The sequence below is a fragment of the Phasianus colchicus genome, chromosome 13 (assembly GCF_987193195.1).
Source record: "Phasianus colchicus chromosome 13, bPhaCol1.hap1.1, whole genome shotgun sequence".
Classification (NCBI taxonomy): domain Eukaryota; kingdom Metazoa; phylum Chordata; class Aves; order Galliformes; family Phasianidae; genus Phasianus; species Phasianus colchicus.
Genome location: NC_143448.1, coordinates 2136092 through 2159551, shown reverse-complemented (window position 1 = coordinate 2159551; position 23460 = coordinate 2136092). Strand labels below are relative to the sequence as shown.

The 23460-nt window shown below is 41.2% G+C and overlaps 1 protein-coding gene and 2 non-coding genes across 8 annotated transcripts in view; all 3 read right to left on the bottom strand.

Moving 5' to 3' along the window:
- Nucleotides 1–23460, bottom strand: part of CNOT1 (CCR4-NOT transcription complex subunit 1) — a 53574-nt gene that overhangs the window by 13082 nt on the left and 17032 nt on the right. For 2 of the 6 annotated variants that reach the window (XM_031615541.2, XM_031615542.2), the window contains exons 13-34: nucleotides 21949–22189; nucleotides 20608–20727; nucleotides 19680–19802; nucleotides 19313–19464; nucleotides 15455–15605; nucleotides 14301–14502; nucleotides 13768–13914; nucleotides 12573–12697; nucleotides 11705–11991; nucleotides 10740–10818; nucleotides 9364–9594; nucleotides 8464–8604; nucleotides 7458–7637; nucleotides 6339–6455; nucleotides 5924–6034; nucleotides 5221–5298; nucleotides 4721–4898; nucleotides 4127–4257; nucleotides 3307–3603; nucleotides 1056–1196; nucleotides 856–960; nucleotides 191–310 (exon numbers count right to left, since the gene is read on the bottom strand). In XM_031615541.2, coding sequence (XP_031471401.1) covers nucleotides 191–310; nucleotides 856–960; nucleotides 1056–1196; nucleotides 3307–3603; nucleotides 4127–4257; nucleotides 4721–4898; nucleotides 5221–5298; nucleotides 5924–6034; nucleotides 6339–6455; nucleotides 7458–7637; nucleotides 8464–8604; nucleotides 9364–9594; nucleotides 10740–10818; nucleotides 11705–11991; nucleotides 12573–12697; nucleotides 13768–13914; nucleotides 14301–14502; nucleotides 15455–15605; nucleotides 19313–19464; nucleotides 19680–19802; nucleotides 20608–20727; nucleotides 21949–22189 — 3457 coding nt within the window. The remainder of the gene's footprint in view (nucleotides 1–190; nucleotides 311–855; nucleotides 961–1055; nucleotides 1197–3306; nucleotides 3604–4126; nucleotides 4258–4720; nucleotides 4899–5220; nucleotides 5299–5923; nucleotides 6035–6338; nucleotides 6456–7457; nucleotides 7638–8463; nucleotides 8605–9363; nucleotides 9595–10739; nucleotides 10819–11704; nucleotides 11992–12572; nucleotides 12698–13767; nucleotides 13915–14300; nucleotides 14503–15454; nucleotides 15606–19312; nucleotides 19465–19679; nucleotides 19803–20607; nucleotides 20728–21948; nucleotides 22190–23460) is intronic. The other 4 variants (XM_031615545.2, XM_031615546.2, XM_031615543.2 and 1 more) reach the window with 2 other exon arrangements.
- LOC116244069 (small nucleolar RNA SNORA46) lies at nucleotides 6849–6984 on the bottom strand. The gene has a single exon (XR_004170106.1). It is a non-coding gene; the product is annotated as a small nucleolar RNA SNORA46 (small nucleolar RNA).
- On the bottom strand, nucleotides 15005–15140 carry LOC116244070 (small nucleolar RNA SNORA50). Its single transcript, XR_004170107.2, has one exon. It is a non-coding gene; the product is annotated as a small nucleolar RNA SNORA50 (small nucleolar RNA).

Genomic DNA, 23460 nt, shown 5'->3' with positions numbered 1-23460 from the left:
GCCTCACACTGCTTTTAAGAATAGCTTTATGTTGCCATCAGTTGGACTTTAAGACAATTTAAGATGAACAAACCTTTCAATCAGTATTCCCAAGCAATACAAATGTCTGATTCTTACTAGCTTTCCATCAAAAGACACACAAGCACTGCAACACTCAAAAGGGCTACTTAAGACAATTAGAAATCTCTACCTTCATAGGTTGAGCCAAGAATCCTGTAGGCTGAGTTAAGTCATTGGTAGGCAAGAAGCCAGGGACGTTACGTGCAAACTCTTCATAAACAGCCAGCTGTTTTGGGTCCACACCTCCAACCTTTGCAATATAGAAGAAAACACATTTAACATCTTCACTAAGCACCACGGCAGGAAGGAATGAGGGCAGTCTGTACACAGGTAGCTGCTCACTCACTTGTATAAATAGTAACCTAATATTGAGAAGTAAGATTCTGCTGCTCTGTGCTGAGGCAATACCCTCCTGCCAGACCTCCTAACACAAGAATTTTGCTGGATCACAGCAACTTACTCCCAGAAATACAAAGAATTGAACATTGGCCCTGTGCTTCTCAGAGGCACAAGAGAATGCCTTTTAAAGGGATGAATGGGAAACAACACAACAGCCTTTTCTTTTAGCAAAAGGAAGAGCAGAGGAGAAAAAGAGAAAGAACTTCCTCAAGCAATTGAAGAAAATGGTATGAGTACATTCTGAACAATGTATTAGTGTGCTTCCATTGCCAATCAAGCTAATAACAGCTTCAATGTTAGACATGACTAACAACATGCAGAACTGCTTAGTGGTTCTCTCTTCATTATCAGAAGAGGAAGCACAGTATCAGAAAATAGCTCACTTCGTATCCTCACCTTTAACCTGATCTGTTCTGGCATCCGTTCAGCTTGGTAAGTTAACACAACAGGATCACAGTACCGACGACCCTCTTGTCTAGCATGTTTTCTGAGCTCAAATTCCTGGTGAAGAGAGCCAAATGCACTGCATTTTAGATGCTGAGTCTGGATGTATACGAGAATACAAACCTTTGAGAAGGCAGCAGTCCCATACTTACAGTCGCCAGCCTCTTGTCCATTTCAGGGCCTGCTTTTTCCACAGCTGTCTTCTGGATAAAGCAGCATGCCAGCTCACAGTTATCCTGTGCCAGTTGGGCAGCTGCTTGCTCCATCATGTCCCTCTGTTGTGGGGAGGCTGCCTATTTAAAACCAGGACAATCAGTGAAGGCATTTTCCTTCAATATAGCCACTCTTAACATGTGCACTGCTGTACTCAACACCAGAAATAATAAAGGAGCCTTCTTAGGAATGTGCTGTCTTTGCACGGAATACACAGTAATAAATTTACTTTTTGCATAGCTTTGAATAAAACATAAGCAAGACCACAGTAAAGACTTTCAGCTAGGAACAGAACAGCAGGAGGTTTCCTCCTTCCCCCCCAGCTTATCTCTAGAGCACAAGTGAACTCACAACAGATGCTAATGAAGGAAAAGAAACCCATCTGTTATGGCTCGAGGGTTTTTCCAACACCTAGGCTGCAATCAGAAATGAGTGCCTCACTCAATGCAAAGCTGAGGTGCTAAGTATTTCTGCAGTGGGCTCCCTTTCTCATGCATTTTTTCCCCCCTTCCCTTGAGAGTCTGCTTTAAGAGAAAAATCAAACAGAGGGACTTATGTGCCAGGGTGTAAAGCAGCCTATTCCACTGGAATACACAAATGCAAACAGTCCAATCTCCTCGCTTCTTCAATGTTCTCTGAAAATTATACTGCTTCTTTCAGACAAAAACTCTTGCCTTCTTAACCCACTTCATTAGTTAACCAAATTTTTGAAACATCTTGTGCAGCATCTTCTCCTGCAGCAAAAAATTCTGTGCAATTATGCTATCAAAAAGCTTCCCTGGATTACAATTGAGCCTATATCAATAAATTCATGACATTTTGCAAATACAGAATACTTTAGCACTAAGTCTTCCATAAAGCATGAATTACTTTTTCCTACACACGTAGGAACCCGGCAAATACTAACAGCTGTAACACCACTGGCTTACATTCACCCTGCCTCACATCTGCCATCCCATGCCACCCAAGAGATAACAAGCATTCCTTCGTTGCTTCCCTGTCTAAACTGCAATCATGTCCAATGAGTCACAGCAACAGCACAGTCTCTCTCTCTCAAGAGGTTTAGGGTTTTTGTTTCTTTGCTTTTTTATGGTTACTACCTTGACACCCAAGCTCTAAGGAATAATAAGCAAAAGGTGCTAACAGCACTCACAGGGTAAGTTCCCATGTTAACAAAGCAGTTAACTCCCATCCTTAACTTGTATTTAAGATTGATGGTACAGGACTCGTACGTTTCTGCTACACCATCTGTAAGCCCAGACTTGCTACTGCAGAGAAAGCAACCAGCTTCTGATCTCGGCAATCAGGTTACTTGAAGCTCTGAACAGAGGGTCAACATGGCTTGAGGCATGTAAGTTACATCACAAGTCCATGGGCTTGGGAGCCTTACTAACACTTTTTACTCCCTTCAGACCTTTACAGTCTGCCCCCTCGAGCAGAGAGCAACTGCATTGCAAAAGGGCCTTCACAGTGCCACTCCCTACCAGATGGGCAATAGCAACACACCCTTAAGAGGTAGGTAGCCCTTCAACTTTGCTACTCTTCAAGGTAATAAAATGTCTTAGTCTTTCCAAGATCTGTGCCTGTTGCGACACCAATGGCATGCAGAGCAAGTCTTTGGGGTACAGCTACTGTTCTGGCTAGCAGTTCCTGAACTGTATTACATTTAACCAAGAGAGCAAAACTAGGACTTCAGCTCAGACTTTGCTTGTTAGAAAAAATATTTTAAAATATCCTCTGAAGAAGCCAGCGAGTGGAAAAGCTGTTCAGAAGTCTTAACTACTTATCTGCTAACAGCAGGACTGAAAGAAATCCGCCCAAAGCTTACATGCATACCATGATAATCTATCACCAGAAAATCCCAGAACCAATTCAATCCTGTCCTCCCTTGCTTATCTACCTGAAAAGCCACAGAAAGATAAGCACTCCAAAGCTTCCGTGATGTGATCAAACTTGATAGCACACAGGGACAAACAGCTCAGGAAGCTTGAGTGCAATGTAGCCACATCCACCTTACAGGCTTAAGACTATGCGATGTGAACTGTTATTCCAGCACAGTTCATCTCCACGCCAGATAAGCTGTGTAGCCTGTGCAGTATTAATAGAGAACTCTCTCTGTGTAGAGAACAGAGTTGCTAATGCTGGATATCTGTGAAGTTGGAAGGAAGTTTCTGATGATGCAACTCTTACCCTCAGCGCAGTAGCAAAACTGTTCTTCAAGTTGGTAGCTATGCTCATGAGCAAAGGTTCCCTGCAGGTGATCATGGCCATCCCAGCAGTCAGGTTCCTCATCATATGGTGTGCAGCCACACGCATTCGTGACTCCTCAGAATCCAGTGCAAAGTCCTTTCTGACTATCTGCTCACAAGTAGTCATGGCAATCTTAATGGACCGATCGACCACGGGATGGACGAGCTCCTGCACCGCTCGCTCTATAGCCTGCCGCACGCACTGCTTCAGCTGGGGGTGGGCCTGAAACAGTGGGATCTGGAGGAGCATTAGGAAAGTTATGTTAGTATTCTGGCTTACTATTGGCTCAATCTACTCTAGGCATTCACATTTTCCAAACATTTTTAAAGTATGCCCTCACAGTGTTTCTATGCAGCTATTCCAGCGTCTGTTTGATCATTCTGAAACACGGGACAGGTTTTCTTCCAAAGCTACAGCTGATCACAGAGCAAAGACTGAATTAAGAGCTAAGTCAGTGACTGGTCAGAAGGAGGAAGGAAGCCCTGGCACCTGTCCCAGCTGACACCTACTGCCTGAATTAATGTATATATTAATGCACATGCTACAGAGCAAGACCATTTGAGAGCCTGTTAGCTAATATAATCACTACTAACTCCCCAAATTCTCCCTCTAGCTATTTGTTAGCACTCACCCTCCCGGTTACTTTTGAGAAGTGATTCTCCAAGAAACAGCTTCAAATTCTAAAATGCCAAACTCACTAAGCTAAGATCTGTGGCAATGTCAGTGCTAGGAACACTTCACAAACCAAATCAGCACTTACCGTTGGATTTAAGGTAATATGTGGAGCCAACCCTCCTAATGAATAGACATTGATGTCATGATAACTGTACTGGGGCTGAGGAGGAACCGTGGCTGTACAAGTGGTGCTGGTAGCTGGAGTTGTAGAAGCAGCTGTAAGAATATAAAGATGTTTATTTTGAACCATGAGGGAAAAACAAGTGATTATAATGAAAGCATGTACCTAATTGAAATCAGTAAGTAATGAAGTTTTGATCAGGAAGTTCCTACAGGTACCTAGCAGTGTCTAGTACCATGTTAACTTCAGTGCATTTTGGCAGTTGTTTGTTACAGCAGGGTTTGAACCCTGCTACAATCTCACTTATCTATCTCCCAGCTTCACTCTTCTAAAGAGCAGCTACAGCACAAGCAGAATTAGTCCTCAGGATAGCTCTTATCCCTCCCCCATCTCCTAATTCTGTTAGCATCCTTTTATTACAAAACTATTCTAGTGATTCTAAGCTTTCAGTAATGCTCAGTGGTGCAGATGGCTTCACACTCTTCCCTGCAATAGCACAACCTGTCTTAATAAACTTCATACAGCATTGTTTTGGAGTTCGATCTGAGGCGTGCTTACTGGTGGTTGTGATGGGTGGTAGCTCTTCTGGCTGCTTCACATCTTTCTTTGGAGCAGACAGCTGCTCATCCAGATTTTTCAGACGATCCTTATCTTTCAGGAGACTTCCAGGTTTCAGCTCATTGATGTCCAGTGCAAGATTCTTGCAGAGCACTTCAATCTCAAACTTCAGATTCAACTGCACAACAATTTTAGTTTAGGTTATGTCACAAGGAAAAAAACCCAATCATTTACTGGCTGCTCAAATCCCAAGCTTCCTGTTCCAGCTCATGGTTTTTGTTTTTTTTTTAAAGACATGCATAAGCAAGTGATGGTTAGACAAACAACTTGCACATTAACCTCACAGAAAACAAGATTCATCCACACTCTTACTAAGTTAGCAATGCCCAGTTCCTCACACAATGAAGTGAGAAATGAAGTTTGGTCCTTCACAACATCTTTCTGACTGGTATATCAAGAAAACCTCAAACTCAGTAGGTACAGCAAAGCAGAAAATTTACTTTTAGATCATGTTCTTGATGCAGCTCAGCTAAAACATTCATGATGGCCATTGTCCATGGGTTTGGAGGCCTGAAGACCTACAAGAGAAAATGGAGAGCAGCATTACACACTGTTCTGGAATGGTTTAGTTAACTTCAGACTGCTACGTTTTGACACTGAAACATTATGTGCACATACAGACAGGGAAAACTGAAGTTTGCAGTCGCAGGCAGAACTGCTTTCAGCATTGAGAGGAACCAGATGAACAAGCAAGCTGAACACTGAACTGGAAACACAATGACTGGGTCCTTCTGAGAGATCAGCTGTTCAGCCAAGCAGAATTAAGAAGAGCTCAGAGACAAAAGAGGCACGTTGAGGGTGGAAGGAAATAAATCCACCCAAATAAGAAATAGATCCTAGAACCCCTTCACATTGACATCCTTTTGTTTCTCAACAGAGGTCTGTGTCTGGTTATACAGTCTGGTTACAGTACAGTTCAGCCAACATAATCTGTTTAGGCTAAAAAAACCAACAAATAAAAAACAGAACAACTAAAAAACCAGACAAGACACATACTTCCCCTCAAAAATGGAACTCACTTTCAGCCCCGATATCCCTTAACACCCCACTGCACATGAAATTAACCTGATAACAAGAAGCACTGAATTTCTGCAATGCTTATGTTGCCACTTGAGCAATAACCCCCAGCATAAAGTCACTTACCACACTCCTGACACTGGATTCTAAGACTTTGGCAACAAATGGTACTACATAAAGCAATTCCTGCTGTCCCTTAACATATGCTTCCAGTAGTAGTGACTTCACATCCAAATCCTGAAAAACACCATCAGCAATTAAAAAGGGTAGGAGGGCAGAGAGAAACACCAAAAACACTGCAGAAATTCCATTTACATATTATTTTCTTATAGGATATAATGGCAAAATTGAGTCAAGACAGTCCTTAAATTTCACAGGCTGCTAAGGATTGGTCTTTCATTTGAACAGAGATTCACAGATAAGACATTTTGATGTAAGATTACCTCCTTCATTTTGGTGACAGCATTTCCAAAACAGCCCATGCTGCTAAATAACAACACAGTAGTTTGCATCAAGCAAGTCTGTGAAAACAGAATCTTACCGTGTGCAAGATGGGCTTATTTTTAGCCAGTGTAATCATTCCCAGCCAGTGACCAAGGTTCTTTAACAAGGAACGGTCGGAGAAGTTGGCTGCAGCTTTATCTGATGTCAGTAGCACCTAATGAAAAAAGCAAGTCAAGCAACAACTGGAAGATAATCGGACAACGCCAAATCAAACAGCTGCTCTGTCCCAAAGCAAAGCTTTAGAACACTAAGTTCTGAGCTCCAGTCCCATTACAGAGATAGTCAAGAGCAGCCTTTACCTCAAGGTAGCACCCTACTAATCTGCCTTGTAATGATTTTAACATTCCTTCACTTGAAGAGGATCAGGAAGGATTATGCCTTCCCAGAGCTTTCCAGCTACTGATAAGGCTGCCATGACTACCCAGCAAAGCATAACTTGGGAAGGCAGTGCTTCTTAACACTTCCTTGCAGGCCTGAAGGCATTTCCTGAGAAATGATTTAATTCTTACTTCAAGACCTAAAGCATGCTCCAACATTCTACTATTAGCTCTGTCCCTTAGCTTCAGAGCAGCATCAGCCAAACAGAAGGCCAACTATACTCTAAAAAGCCAGGAGATTCTTTTGCACTACAGCGTAACCCATGGTGGCCAGGAAAATCCACCAACAGGTTTAAAAATAGTGCTTTCTTGACCAACTTTACTCACTCACTCATCTCATCAGGGTTATTTTTTCTTGACCTCTTCACATTCATGTTAATTTAGTCCTCTAGTGATTTTTAGTTGTTACACATCTGTTTTCTCTCGCTCCCTATCCTCTTTATTCTTTGACTAAAGCAGCAGAGTGGGGTTCTCATCCTGATACTCCCCCACACAAATTAACTAGACCACATAGAAATTCTTCCTGCTGTAGTTTGCAGGCCTCACACAGATTTAGAATCCATCTTAAAAAAAAAAAAAGCATATATACCTTTTTAATTATTTCTGACTGAAAATAGAAGAATCCCAGTATTCATACAGTAAGCTGTTAGCGTAAGCTAAAGTAGACTTTTCCAAGATACTCCATTTCTGAAGATCAGCAGCATAGGAATCAATGGCCTGAGAACAGCATACCTCTAAATGTTGAAATCTACCCAAGTATGAGAACTTGTGCTACTCACCTTGATATTTCTGTAAGTTTCATTCAGAACCATTTTATTAAATTCTGGATTCTTAAGAGTGTCAAGGAAGTTTGAATATAAGCTGTGAAAATTTGGCTCAATACTGACTCTCTTCATCACGAGATACTGTGATACCCAAGGCATGAACTCTTCTTTCACTGTTTCCTTCAGTTCTTCAACCTGTCTCCATAGCAGAGAAAAAGCACACCACAAAAAAGAATGAGACAACCACAAACTCAACTGCTTTTAGCACTATAGTTGGGGGCTTTATTTTTAAATGGCTCTGAAATCAGTGGATTTCTCTATCTAAAGATCTGGTCAGCCAGTAAGGATTTAATCAGAAAGTGAGCAAGGCACAGTATTTTACCACTCCTTCACTTCTCTGCTTTCTAACAGAATTTCAGAACACCTAGGATTGTCAGCACCTTGTGCTAATGCAGTCTATCCACAAGACAGAAATCACAGGTGGCAGCAGTATTGCAGATTTCTACTAGCTCAGAAAAACTAACATGAACTTCAGATAGAAATGCAAGAGCCTAGCAGCAGAACCATGCAGCACCAAATGGTACCCAGCCCATTTATGTGAAAGGCTGCAGAAGCCTCTGAAAGAATATCAACGCATTTGAAATAGTATTTTACAATCCCTACAGGTGACAAAAACATCACAAAGTACAATTATTCCATGTATCTACTACAAGTGCTTTCCTGAAGACTTACAGCACTTGAGCACAAGGGATTTGGCTACAGAGAAATAAAGCAATTTGTAGGAAAAAGCAAGATTAAGAACAGCTATCTTTCATTTCTCTCTACTCCATGAAAAAGTATCTCTCTGAAGGTTCAAAAGCAACAAGTGATGGAAACTGCCATTTCCTTAGGGTATTTTTTTTCCTCCCCATTTTTTATTTTACAAGTTAACATTGTTTGTAGATACACCATTATTTACCAATTTAGAATGCAATTTTAGAAATAGTTAAAAAACACTTTACTGGTTTTCTTTTGTACTTGCCTTCTGTGTCATGTTTGACTGGGACAGATTATTGAAGATGAAAGCAATTTTTTCCTGGACATTCTCTGGAGGTTCCACAATTCTCTCAGTTTGATCTGTTGCAACTAACAGCGTATCAATGTTGGTAGTATTAATGGAAGGCTGTAGGGAGACCAAGAAGTTAAGAACAGATAATATACCTAAGGGCAATAGCAAGTAAAGTTTTGCTTCATTTTGTCAAGCCAAAAAGAACTGAGCTTTATGAGAGCACAACTACTGCCCCTAATGCACTTTTACCAGTGCTCAAGGGAAGCAATTTTACACTATAAACAGTGGTTAATACTGAGCAAAAGAATGCCACTGTACAGAAACCAACCCCTCACATATGCATATGTCCATGTGGACATAAAGTACACAGCCTGGAGAAACAACAGTGCAGTAGTGAGCAGTCCTTGGTACAGCAGTAAGTCTCCAAAAGCACCTCAACACTAAACTGGGAGAGAATTCCACTTCAGAGAATTCAGCTTCACCTGAGACAAAGCATGTCAACAGAATAGGCCAATGAAATGTGCACCTACAGCTGAAGGTGTGAATTTAAGGGCTTTAGCATCTGGTATGCTGCAAGAGATAGTTTGCTACAGTGATTGTAACTCAAGTTTAGAATTAGACAGTATAAACACCATTTAAAAAAAAGGCCTTCCTATAACACCACAGTAATTCCACAGCTCCATAATGAAAAAATGCACCTCTATGAAATAATCAATCCTATGGACTAGAGAAAAACATGAAGCAATTGGGTTACAGCTTAAAAATTGGCAGTACAGAAATTTAACAGGCCTCAATCCTCATGTTCTCACTCTACATCCACAATTTAACTCCTTTACTTCCCCAGCAAGGGCCCTGGGGTCACAGGATGCTTACCGGCACATCCTTCTTGAAGCTGACTCCTGTTGGTCGAGTGATGGTGATGGTTTTTGCAACAGTGGTGGTGGTTGAGGTGGTTACTATAGTGCTGACTTGGCCAGCAAGAGGAGCTTTTGCTGGAACCTGGGCCTGGGCCTGAGCCTGGGCAAGTGCAATGCTTCCAGGGGTGGTGATTGAACCCTGCATTTTCACTGGAGGATCTCTAGACTGTTGTCCATATTCTATGTACTAGAATAGAGTAAACAAGCACATTCACAGAAAACAATGTAAATAGGGAATGACTTTCAGCACTAGCATTATAAATGTTTGCTGCCAATCTTTAATTCTTAACATTAAAGCCATTAAGGGAATCTGCAAAATACAATCAAACTGCTTATTAAGCATACACCTCATCATCATGTAGTTCCCTTCTTTCCAGAAAAGAACCATCAGCTCTATCTCTAACTTCACAAGCAGATATTCAGTATCAGATTCAACATCTGTAAGACATTTTGCAGAGCCAGAAATTCCCATCCCTGCAGGTCAGGGTTAGCAAATCAAAAGAGGGGGACTAAAAAGCTTGCTACAAAGCAGGGATGAAGTCTTTCCTCCCTCAAGGGCTCCTATAGCTAAATAAAAATAGTGAAGTCTGAAGTTCACAACAAATAAGCAAAAAACAGTTTTACACTTTTTAAAACCTCTAAGGTAATGTGACAATAGAAAACAAGCTTCTCATCTTAATACACTTCACCTAGATATTTGTAACACCAGATGATACACAGTCATTTAAGGAACAAAGACTGAAACCTGTCAGTGAAATTAAAGGCTGTAATTGGACTTCACAGCTCTGGGTAGATGAATTCCCAGTGCTAGAGCTGAACATTTCTCCTTATTCAGATTATGCTCTCAAGCTCTGCCACAGGGCTTAACTTTTTCTTATCTCTCTTAACAGCTTTTGAGACAGACACCTTATGATCAACACTGCTTAACTGCAGGGTATTTCTACCTTCAGGAAAGAAGTTTTTCTTGTCTTTTTCTGGACTATGTTACTAAGTCTGAGTATGCTACTCTACAAACACAGCTGCATAGTTTTGGAAAGCCCAAATCCTTAAAAGACTGAAGTGTGATTCCTTTGAGGCACTTAAAAACCCACGTGCATGGCCATGTGCCCTGGTTGATCATGCAGGTAGCTATTTCACTGTGAGCAAACCAAACAGGTGTACAGGAACAGATTACCAACCACCTACATCCACAAGCTTTGTAAAACATAAGAAAGTACACATCCAGGAAATCAAATGGCTAAACGTGAGACAGCCCAGACCATTTTCCCAACAGAAAACAGCAAGCTGCTCAAAAGACTTTAAAAACCACAGAAAGCTAATGAGCACACTCACCTCCTGCAAGTGATGAGGGAACTGTATAAAGTGACTAATAGAAGCCAAGTGCTGACAATACTGGGGATAGTCCTTCAATCTGTCAGAAAAACCAAACCAAAAACACGTTAGTCAGAAGCATAAGCCCAGATCAAAAACAGTATTACAGAGCAATACAAATGTAACACTGGTAACTCATCCACATGCTACATCAAAATTACTTCTGTCCTGCTCACAGCAGCTGTGCTGTGAACAAAACATTTTCTATAAAGCAGTTGCTGTAGTGAAAGCCACTCTAAATGAATTCATTCAAGAGCAAAACAGAAGGTTAATTCACAGCAACCCAGCTTATTGTAAATCTCTACACTTCTGACTGAAGACAATCTCATTTCTATTCAGCATTAACAATAAGATTGTTGGAGAAGTGATTCACAGAAGGGCTCACCATCTTACACAGCAAATCAGAGCGCCTCTAACATTGATGACACTACAGTAATATTCTTCATAATTTTACACAACTTTAAAGCAGAATATTCTGAGCAACAGATGATTCAGGTGCAACACTGGAGATTCAAATTCAAACCAAACTCCTAGAGCTTAGGTTCCTGGCCAGGCTTTTATTACTGAGTAGTGCAAATGGCATTCTAATAGAGTGCACCTGTTAAGAATAATTACATTCAATATAAGTTGACAACTGCAGCCAACACTTCCCCGAATTATTTTTTACACACAAAGGCCACCAAGTATTCTCAGCATCTCAGTCTGTCCCACATTTACGCAGGTGCTGCACTTCACATGTTGATTTCAGAAGTCACCCTTTTGCTAGCACATCAACACATTCTGTTTCAGTTCAGCATGTCTTAAAGTAATCCTAACACTGACATATGTATATTTCTCACACAAGTCATTATTTATTGCAGAATTATAATTAGTTCAAGGTTAACGAGATATTACATGCACTGTTTATTACCAAAATCCACACTCACCTATTTTTAAATCTATCTAGTGCAGCAATACCAAAATAGTACATTTTGGACGCAAAAGGCTTTCGTAAGGCTTCAAGAACGTAGCGAAGGGCCAGGCCCAAAGCCATGTAAGTAACCAGTCCTTTCTCTATTATCCCACCAAACAGGCAGGCCGTAATGTGCAGCTCTTTGTCTGGGTACTGGGGAAAGAAACGGTATTCCTCAAACAAGTTCCTCAGCATGCAGTTAAACACTTCTCGTTCCCGTTTAATATTGGAGTCCTTAAACCTCTGCAGCATTTCCAAGACCTGCAAGCAAAGAAAGCAGAAATCTTTACCAACAGATGTTTTATTTCAGCTCTTCTGCATCTATGAGTTTCAAGTACACCTATAACTAAGGTAAGGTGGGTGCACTACAGACCAGACTGCAGAGTCAGCATTTCCACAAAAACACATTTTAGCTGGTAGGTACTACATCACTACAACTACAACCAGCCTTTTATCTTCAGACTTGAATTCTCTCCCCTTTCTTTTAAGTAACTACCTTCAGGTAAAACTTCTTGCTACCTGCAAGCCCAGTACTTCAAAACTACAAAAGTTAATGTTCTGTGCCAGAGATACACACAGATACATTAAACTAAATTAGTAGTACTTGGAAGAGCAAGTATATCACATACTTAGGATTACTCTCAGAGTCTAACTAAAACAGGAGCATCAGTGCATACAATTAGAAGTTGCAGTCATTTTCACATGCTTTAAGAACAAATACATTCAAGACAGTTTAAAGGCACACTAGAACTTATTTTGAATATTCAGGCTTCTACTCCAGCTGAAGTCCTGCTGCTGTCTCTACCTGAGGCAGGTGACAACTGTTACAGAAGGGAACTCACCTCATCTACAGACATGGTTGGATGTGGTGGATGGTTATAGATACGCTGGAAGTAGCTGTTTGCCTCATCATCTATTTCTTTGCTAAAGTTCTGATTAGCCTCTGGCCACACCTGAGATAAGTCAGCTGTTAAAAAAAAGGCAATAGGTCATAATTAACTTCAGACAGTCAATGTCTCTTCTCTTCACCTCTTCAGAAATCTGTAAATAACCTGCTAGTTAATCTTAAAAAATCAGGTTACTAAGTCTCCCTAGTAACTAGGAATTCTTATTTAAAGATCTGTTTTCAAAACGTTCACACAAGAGAACTGAATCCCAGGAAGGAATTAGTCTCTTAGTGCTGTATTCCGAGAACCCACTGCAACCCAAGCTAGCCTCAGCTGGCACCTAAACCAAATGAATGTAAACAAACTAGGATAAAGCATGCTACACAACACTAACATGCAGACAAACTTTCACACAGACTTTCAGGCCAGCCAGTGAGCTTCAAGCAGGTTTTTACTGAATGCTCAAGCCCCCAAAGAAAAAAACACCACCACAGTGGTCACTAAAGCTGCCTCCACCATTTGTCTATAGACACCTATAACTTTGCTTTTCTACAGATAGGTGGAAAATTTAGCATATGGGCAGGCTTCCTAAAAGCAATGTCTGTTTGCTTAAACATGTGAGCATATTTAGAGTTACAAAGGAGCTAACAGATATGACTACATTTTGAGGACCAAATCATTCTCTTGAGAAAAAGAACCCAGCAGCTTCCCACCAACTCATGTTAGTTGTGTTTCTTTCCCAGCACTGCAGGCTGCTTCACTGCTGTGCTGCAGCAGGACTCAGCTAGCTATGATTAGCCATTTTACAAACAAAAACCAAACATCCCACCCTTTTACAACACAAACAACTCACTAAAGAGTAGGATAAGACTTCTGTTCAAAATATAGCACAATTAGAAAAAAAGGACAGAAGCATGCTGTTCATGCAATTCCTTAATGTGTTTTATTTACTTTTTTTTTTTTCAATCCCACCCGCAGTTACTTGGCAAGCTGCTAGCATAGAAGTTGAGAAGCACCTTTTTCAGACTAACAGTGCATTACAAGAGCCACATTTCTATTACTTATCACCTCCAGAACAAAGCCACCCCCTGAAGGAAATGCAGATTAACCACAGTCACACTTCACAGTCACAGACAACACTACCACTTACAAGGTTTCATCTTACTCTGCTGGAATGTAGGCTGGCTCAGTCCAGATGTACTCAGCTTCCTTTGCACGAATGGGTCATTGTTCACTGCAGGAAGGCCCAAGGCTCCAGTTCCTATGCCAGTCAGGCTACCCGTAGTAAGACCTCCTACTGGAAAGTAGACAAGGTATGTCACCTCAGCTGCACCCTTCATATTATGCATGTATCACTTGCATCACCTTACTGTTTCCAATAAGTTATCTGAGCTATAGAGCTTCATAACTATCCAGCATTCAAGTTTTACCTCAGCAGTTCCTCATCTCTGTCCCAGCCTAAAATGATGCTGCTAAAATCTGTCAAAAACACACAGCCTGTTCTATCTATTGCAGTCACAATATTTGAAAGTGCTGTTTTCAGCACTGATCTAAGAACAAGGATGTATAATTCCCTCCCACAACAGACAGCTGTCTGTCCAGTGCTTCCAATCACAGTAAATAATGGGTGACTTAACTCTGATGTATCAAAAATACAAAATTCTCCTGGCCAAATAGCAGTACCTGGAAGCTGTGAAGAGAGTCCTCCAATGCCACTGAAACCTGTTGTCTGGTTTTGGGTGGAAAGAGGGGGAAATGCTTTTGCTGGTGACTGAGGAGTACTGAATGCAGAGCCCAAGTTTGGAGGGAAGCCTTGCATGCTCTGGGTGTGAGGAGCAGCTGAGCCACCTAAACTCAGAGATGCCATTCCTGCAAGCGAGTCGATCTGAATGAAAATTAAAAGAAGATTATACAGACAGCCATAAGATGAAATCAAGCTCACTCTTTGCATGTTTTCTATGAAAACAGTTTCATATCAAAAACATTCTTGAAAAGAGTCTGTCTGCATGGTAGCTTTCAAATCTGAAATCAGATTACCCCAAAAGAGCCATCTACCTATAGAATGCTAGATTATCTACTCAATGGATAACATAACTAAGGCTAACATCTGCTGATCCACTTCTTCACATCAGTTCTTTACAGCAGGTTGCCATGGTATTTGGTACATTGGGTAAGCAACCTCAATAAGGTAACAATTTATAAGGAAACTGCTCTCTGTGTTGAGTTTACATAGTTTGCCGATGCTTCAGACATTTTCCACCATTTCACATGAAAGAGCTTTTTATCATTTTAAAATCTACTGCTGAATGCAGTTGCTAAAAGCAAAGCATGTCTGCAATGCGTTGCTTCCAGAGGATGAAGGGATGATGAGTGGCAGGGAGTAACTTCTATATACCTTGTTTTTAAAAGAGCAGTTCAGCTGAGAGCTGAAGAGCCCCAGTTATAACAAGTCCTTATGCTCTAGCACTGCTGCTTGGCCCGTGAAGCTACAAACAAGACACATCAGGTTCAAAGGCAGTGCTTAGCTCTCAAGTGCTAAAATTTACAAAGACTTCTAGAAAACTTTCCATTATTTTAAAATAAACCAAACCTCAATCACTCTTTGGTACTCCCATCCTGCTATACTTTGGTTTCTTACAGAAATCCATGAAGTGAGACAGTTCTGACCTACAACCCTCAGGCATTCTTCTGTTAGAAGGAAGTTATCCAGATACCCAAGAATAAAAACTAAAGGAGCCAGATGATGTTTTACTTAGACCTGCTGCAAGAGCTCAACAAGCACACCAAAATTAATGCCAGTCAACTGTTTCTGGAGACACAGCATGTTTTTTATCTACCTGCACAGGAGAGATGGCATCCAAGCTGCTCGCGCTGGGTGGGCGGCCTTTGGGCATGACTCCAGGTGGTGGCTGCCTGGCCTTATTCATGACATTACTGCAGTTGGCTACCATGGTGAGGATGGTTTCTGATAGCTCCTGAGAAACACTCCTAGAGAAGAGCAGGACAATGAAGCATGCAATGTTCAGGAAACCCAGGCCCCCCTCCTCTGCCTGAAGAGAAACAGCTGTATTTGAGATGAAGGATTTCAACTGCAGTTCTAAAAAAAAAAAATTCACCTCCAACATATTCCTCCATTTTTAAGAACTCAAATCCTGTGCTATGCAGTTACCCTGCAAGTAATGGCTTATTAAAAGACACTATGTGTATCTGTCTGCATGGCCCCAACAGCCCTAAAAGCAGGCAAAGAAGGCTGCAGATATGGACTACGTAAAGCACAGCCTCATGAATTCAGACAACAGCTTATGCTGTAATCCCTCAGTCAAACCAGCTCCTAAGGGCTCCCCATTCCCAGGCTTTGTCACTCAATCATTTCCAGTTGATATTTCAAAACACACACGAACTCTGCAACAGTTACATGTCTCAAAAGCTTGGACTACAGACAAGCACACAGAAGGATGGAGTTAAATACCCTCACAGTTTTTCTGTATATGAACTAACAGACAGGCTTCATTTAACCATTAATAAATGTTTAACCCTGACAAGAACTCTCCAACGATTCAAAGAACTTGTACTAAAACCCAGCTTAGGCCTGAAGTCATTGCACAACCAAGGGCAGCCAGCTCCTCTTTCAAAGTATTCCAGTTCTGGCTGCCAGGTTTCCAAAGAACCCTGTTGCTGACACACCTAACCACAAGCATGCTCACACAGCTCCAACATTTCACTCCAGAACACACAACCAACTATTTATGGCTTTCCTGACCTTTTTTTTGACCTTTATATAGTGTGTACAACTAAAGCAGCACATTCCTTCTTGCAATGAAGCAACTATGGTCAAATACATCCAAAGATTCCTTATTTTCAACACATTTTCATGCAATTTCTACTGCATAGATGTTGGGATGGGGGTGAAAAGAACGAGGAACAACTGTGATAATTAAGGCAGGAAAACAAAATTTTGATTTAGTTAAAGCAGGCCAGCCTTCAGCTTTGTCAGCTGTCCCATTACAGACTATGCAGGTTGTGCTCCAAAGCCAGTGCCCTACCACAGTGTGGAGAAAATGCCATCCCAGCACAGATGGGATTTCTGCTTCATTCAAGCACAACCAGACCAGAAGGCAGAGCTCTGAGCACAGCATGGGCATGCTCAGCATACATGGTATGAGTTTGCCTACACCCCAATTCCATAATACCACAAATATCTAAATTTCCAGGCACTTATGACCAATTGCAGGTATGGAATAACAGTTTTCCTCATGCAAGAGATGTTTGTAGCACTGTATGATCCTGTTTAACCAAGGACCAGGAGCAGGGCTGATGAGCTCAGGTCACACACAGATACCACTCTCCATCCTTTGCCCTGCTCTTTTTTTTTTTTTTTGGCAGCAGCATGCCTGCTATGTTTCCACTTAAATATCACAGCATGCTTCAGTAAAACAGATTCAATCTGTTAGAGGCCAATGACCATATGGCAGCTCTCAATGCAGTTTAAGATGGGTTTACAATCCCAAGTTTGATTCCTAGGGTGACCAGTTAAAGCCATTTGTGCCTTGGAACAAGTCACTAACTCCTAGTCCTGCCATCTACACAGATGGAAAATTGACATTTTTGTATAATACTCTACTGCATATTAAGATAGATACCAAATACTTTTTAAATGGTACAGAACAGTGCATTTTCACAAAGCTGCATTTGAAGCCAATAACGTGATGACATGAAGCTGTAAGTAGGGGGACATGCTTCTCTATCAAAACAGATCCCAAAATTCATGTTTTCAATCCTACCCAAACCACTCGAGCTTCAACTGAAAAACATTAAGTAGTAAGGAAAAAAAAGCTATTTCTTTTTGAAGCATCACTGCTACATGGCACAACAGCAGTGCTCAGGGAGACACAAGCTGCATTGACAGAAAGGGTCTCAGATTAGCGGCTAACAGGAATGTCTCCCCAAACACAACACCACAGAAGAGTTAACTACAGCTTAATAACTACAGCTTAGTTAAGGAAATTGCTCCTAAATCAGTTACCCACAGTGGCAGACTTCAGGTGGTGAAGGGCATTACCCTTCAGGACACATTTCATGTTTACTGTGATTTTAATCTCCCAGTCTTTATGATACCTGCTTCCATTTGTGACTGAAACAATCAAAGCAATTCCTTCCTGAAAGAAATCTTGGTGTTTTCTCTTTCACACTCAAAGAGAATAGCTAAAGGAAAATGACTGCAAGTAGGTCACATTCCTGCATAGAAGGGAATGCAGGTTGCTATAAAAAGAAACCAAAAGCTGAGAGAATTGTGCCAGCAGAGAACTGGTAGTTTCTGGATTAACTGAATAAATAAAACTTGGTAACACATTAAGATTCAGGGCACAGTGACATTAGATGCAAGTTAAGTCTACAGTTAACTATTACATCTCTAGATCTGGACAGGGTAACAAGGCAAATGCTGGACTGGAATTTTACATTTAAAAGATGATGCACCAAGCTGAGAGGTAACAGCATTCTTTCTGTCTGAAAGATGGACTAGAGATCAACGTTTCAGAAACAGTATTTCAGTAGTTTTTAGAAGTTCAATTGCATAGGTCCCAACAGAAGACAAAAGAACCCTTTCTCTTAACATTTTACCATGATCTCAGAAATGCCCTTCCAGTTTAAGCACTGACTGTGACAGATCTGTACTGGTATTTATTCCCTAATGCTTACTTGAGAGCTGGGAATCATCTCTGACAGCCATACAGATGTTTCCTGTATCTGTCAAGATAGCACCAGATGACAATACAGCCCCTAGATCAGGTAACACACACCTGGTCATGCCAGCCCCTTCAGATGTCAACATTTAACACCAAAGCCAGCAGCACCCCCAACTTCCAGTCTCTCTGACTCATAGGCCACACAGGGCTACTCCTGGTGAAATACTACCTGTGAAATATTGCTGCAAATACTACCCTGACCTGACAGCATTAAGTGACCGCACCAATATTTTGCAATATTTTGTCATTTTTACCTAAAATTACCACAGTATTTAAAAGTTACGTTGTCCTGTCCATTGTTTCTTCTTTCTCTGCTCCAGGAAGGGTATGTTACAGCTCTCTAGGACCCACAGTTTCCTTCTAGATTTTACCTAAACAAACTCATGTGTAGAACAACTCAGCTATTTCCCATCCTTTGACTACTTCAAGACAGTATTTTCAAGGAGACAACAGAAGTTACACATCTAATTTCAGTCTTGTAACATTACAACCTCCATCTCTCTCTGGCACAGGAGGATTGCATTAGTCCTCCCTGCTATAGGGTAACCACATATGGAGACATTTATTTAGTGCAATCACAAAATCCTTTATACTGTCATAGTTTTAAATGATGGTGCCACACTCTGCAGTTATGATCCCTGTTCCTCTGTCCAGATGACCTCACTGCATCTAGTCACTAACCCAGTATCTCACTAAGCAGCCACCCCACAATTACCAAGATCACCCCACCGTCTGACTACGAAGACAAGATCAATTTCAACTTCCTGTTGTGTAACCTACAGAGAGAAGCTTCAGTGTCAGTGATAAACACACTACTGAGACTAGCCATACAACATTACAGTCTCACTAATACACAGGAAGCTCCAAACCAACTGTGAACATGTGCAACGTAGAGCCAGCAACTGAGTTTCAAAAAGATGATGCATTCAGTGAAACCAGTACAACCCTTACCCAGCACAAGCCTGCAGGCATGCCAACATAGTTGCCAAGGTTTCTGGAGGAAGCTGAGCACTTTTGGGTTGATCTTTCTCAGGAGCAAGGCCGCCTAGGATGGATGGACATCTTCTCTTTAAGAAGGTCATGCAGGCTTGGATGAAGGGCTCCTGTGGAAAATAAAGTTATCTCAATCTCCCATCCACATCCAAGCCTCTATTTCAAACTTGGCAATTGCATCATGGAAAGAATGACATTAAGTTATAAATTACAGATCAAGGAAAGCGTGGGACTATCAGACCACAACTTTAAATCTACTTATAAAGTGAAAGTGACCTGAGTTAGTCACTGGTAGAGTACAGAGATAAGAAAAATCCTGTTTTACCCCATGCTCCCGAATTTTGTCTGTGAGCCATTTGTCAAGTTTGAGGTATTCTCGTCGAGAGGCAAGTGCAGCAAGGTCAATAACAAAGGCAAATGGAGTACCATTTAGCAGCATTGACAAGGCCTAGAGGAAAAAAAAAATAAGACTACCAGTGAAGACATAAGGATACCCTTTCTCCTTTCCTTTCTTTCTAATCTCCATATACTTTCTAACAAAGAAATGTTCTTGTCACAGGCTGCTGTGCTTTATTAGGCACCATCTGCATCATATTTATATTTTTGTGCTTGTGGCACAAATAAGCAAGAGCTCTTGAGAGTATGGTGCCACCTTTCTTGAAGTGGCTTTGTGCTTATTGAGTTAAATTCTTCCACATGAAAATCTACCAGCAAAGTGATACCGTAATGAAAACTAAAAAAACCAACAGAATATCCTAGCACCTCCCTGCCAACAGGCCTCTTTGAATACATCTGATCTGAGTGGTCATCTCTGAACACCGAAAATAATACGATGAAACTGACTTGAAGCTTTTGCACTTTGTGACACCCAATTATTCTGCATCTAACTTTAGGAAGTGATGAAGGCCTCTAAGATGTCAGGCGACCTTCAGTCCTTCATGAACTGTGTAAACAGTTTCAAAGTAATATTCTTAAGAAACCTCCATTTCATCAGTCTCAGAGGTGTCACCTTCAAACAAATGCCTGAATGATATTTTCCACAATTCCCATTTCAACTGTGTTCAAGGTTAACACCGTCGAAGCTCTTCCTGGATTTACAGTACATGCACAAAGCAAGCAGCTCTATTGTACTGCTTCTTAGCAATCCTTACTAAATGAGTCACATCTAAGTTCAGCTTAGCCTTTGTTACAAGATGAGCAAGTCTGCATAAGACACCAGACAGAAGATAATGACGGTGCTTTGCAAAACTCACCTTCAAGTCTTGTGCCACATCAAGAATACGTGACAATTTGGCCTGGTCATACTGCTCCCCTCTCATGTACCATTCTGCCATTGCATGCATGATAAGCTGGCGAATCGAAGGAGACTGACCCTAAGAAGAATTAAATTAGGATTGTACTTCATGTCTCTAGGAAAAGGATCAACTATTTGAACATTTAGTACAATACCTTACCTCTAAAGCCTAACACAAACACATTTACTACTCAGCTATAGAACTTAGTTTCTTAGTAGGACTCTTATCATGACGTAACAAAATTATCTAGGAGCTTAACTAAAAGATGTAGAATGGCTATGAATGGTGAGAATGTACATCCTTTACAAGTTTCCCATGATTGGAGAGGTCTAATTCCCCCCAGTTACACACACAGCTTTTGGAATAGATGAATTGTTTATGAAAATGTTATGCCCAATGTGTTACCAAAGTGAAAAACGCATTACCACACCTTGACATGGAAAACCAGTATCAAGCTCTTTGTTCACACAGAAGTAATCATAAATTGCAATTCAACTAGGCTTTTCCTGGCAGCAAAGGTTTAGCTTAAGGTCCCCCCATCTGTGGAAGACAAGTATCCTAAAGCTGTGGAACAGCATCCTGTCACAGGGCAGCTATCATTCTGTCCTCCTTTCCAAAGCCTATCCTGTTGAAAAATTGCATCTTCTGCTATTTAAGGACCTTATGCAAGAAGCATCACCTGTATGCTACCTCCTATTCTTCAATTTAAGGATATGTACAAACAAAAAAAACCAAAATATTCATGCTGCTTCAGGTAGGGAACAGTCATGACTTTGCAGTGAATATGGACTAAGACCCACTGAGGTCAAGCTTTTATCGCTGACTCTACTGTACTCTAAAGAATAACACATTCTTTAATGCAGATTCTCCTTTCATCCCAGAGGATCCCTCTGTCTTAAGTTTCTTCCTTTGATTTGTATTTGCTTCACTACCAGTAAGAACAATGACTAAAGTCAAGATGAAAAGGAAAACCATAGAAATAAGCCTATCGTTCATTCAATAAGAGCATGGAGTTTGCATGCATACTTGCCCTCCCTTTGCATGGAAGTTTTCTTTGAAGGCCAGCCCTAAATTTTCAAAAAACACTCTAAACTTTCAATAGAAGTTACCATATATGCAGTCTCTGTACCTAGAATAGCCTCCACCTTTTACTCAATCACACTGGTGGAAACTATTTGTTTTGAACTTCCTCCCCTTACTGCTTAGAATTTCTACCTATTAAGCGTGTGAGCTTCTTTCTCTCAAAAATAAGTAAATCAAACTTTAGTTTAAATGTAAAAATTTATTGGAAACACTTACCTGCCCATGCCATGCATAGTGCAAAATGATGGCAGAGTTGGGATGGTTGCCAAGGAAGATTGGCATGAGTGTGGAGATGAGTTCGTGGCGCAAGGTATGCCAGGAAGTGTTGATCTGCAATAGGGCCAATACCAACATATCTGGGCAGTGCTTGATGGGAAAACTGAAGAGCTGCTTAACCTGCTCATACTGTCCCACTTCTGCCAACCGTAACAGAGATTCAATCAAATCCAGGCTCTTCCTAACAAAAAGAAAAAGAAAGACAGACAAGCCCCCCCCCCCAAAGGTTACAAAGCAGTTTGCTTATAGCACCCTGGATTTAAGCAGTTTGTAGCATCAACTGCAAGACTACACACAGTGCAAGCAACCTGAAACTGCAGCTCCTGCTATATATAATTCAGACTCCAGGAGCAACCTTATCCATGAAAAATAACAAGAAAATAAAAATATATAAAAATAAGTCAAAATGAATTTAAGAGCTTCTGTTAAGGAAGATGGAGAACAGAACACTGATGTTAGAAAAATTCAGCTAGAAGTGAGTTACTGGAATAACTGAACTTGGAATATACTTTCAGAAGTAAAATACACTTCTTTTGCAACACCTAAGATTCAACACGTGAAACCTGTGCACTTTTCTCCATTTCACAGAGGTATAACTATTGCCACCTCCTCTGACTTTAACCATCTTCCCCATCCTTCAGTTCCTTATCTCAGGCCACAACAGGAACAGAAACAATCAGCACTGAAATCAGCCATACAGATATATTACAAGAAGCTGTAACCATCAGCTCACAGAGTCACACAATTCAATTCTGTGCAATAAATCAACAAGCCTGAGGGCCCCAGTACAGGAAGGATGTGAAGCTCTTGAAATAGGTTCAGAAGAGGGTCACTAAGATGATCAGAGGGCTGGAGCACCTCTCCTATGAGGAAAGGTTGAGGGAACTGGGCTTGTTTAGCTTGGAGAAGAGAAGGGAAGACCTCATTATGGCCTTCCAGTACTTGAAGGGAGCGTATAAACAGGAGGGGGAATGGCTGTTTGTGAGGCTGGGTAGTGACAGGACAAGGGGGAATGGTTTTAAACTGAGACAGGGGAGGTTTAGGTTGGATATTAGGATGAAGTTTTTCCACACAGAGGGTGGTGAGGCACTGGAACAGGTTGCCCAAGGAGGCTGTGGATGCCCCATCCCTGCAGGCATTCAAGGCCAGGCTGGATGTGGCTCTGGGCAGCCTGGTCTGCTGGTTGGTGACCCTGCACACAGCAGGGGGTTGGAACTGGATGAGCATTGTGGTCCTTTTCGACCCTACTCTATCATTCTATAAATAGCTCTCCAAATTAACTGTTTAAATCCCAAGACAGATTTCATATAGGTGGAGCAAGTTTCTCCAGTGTTATCTTACGAAAGACAGATTTAATATCCTAACTCCTCTATCACAGCACCTCCAGTATATTCACCAAAATACATTTGCAGGAATTCTGAAAGCAATAAAAGCAACAACTAGTAATACATT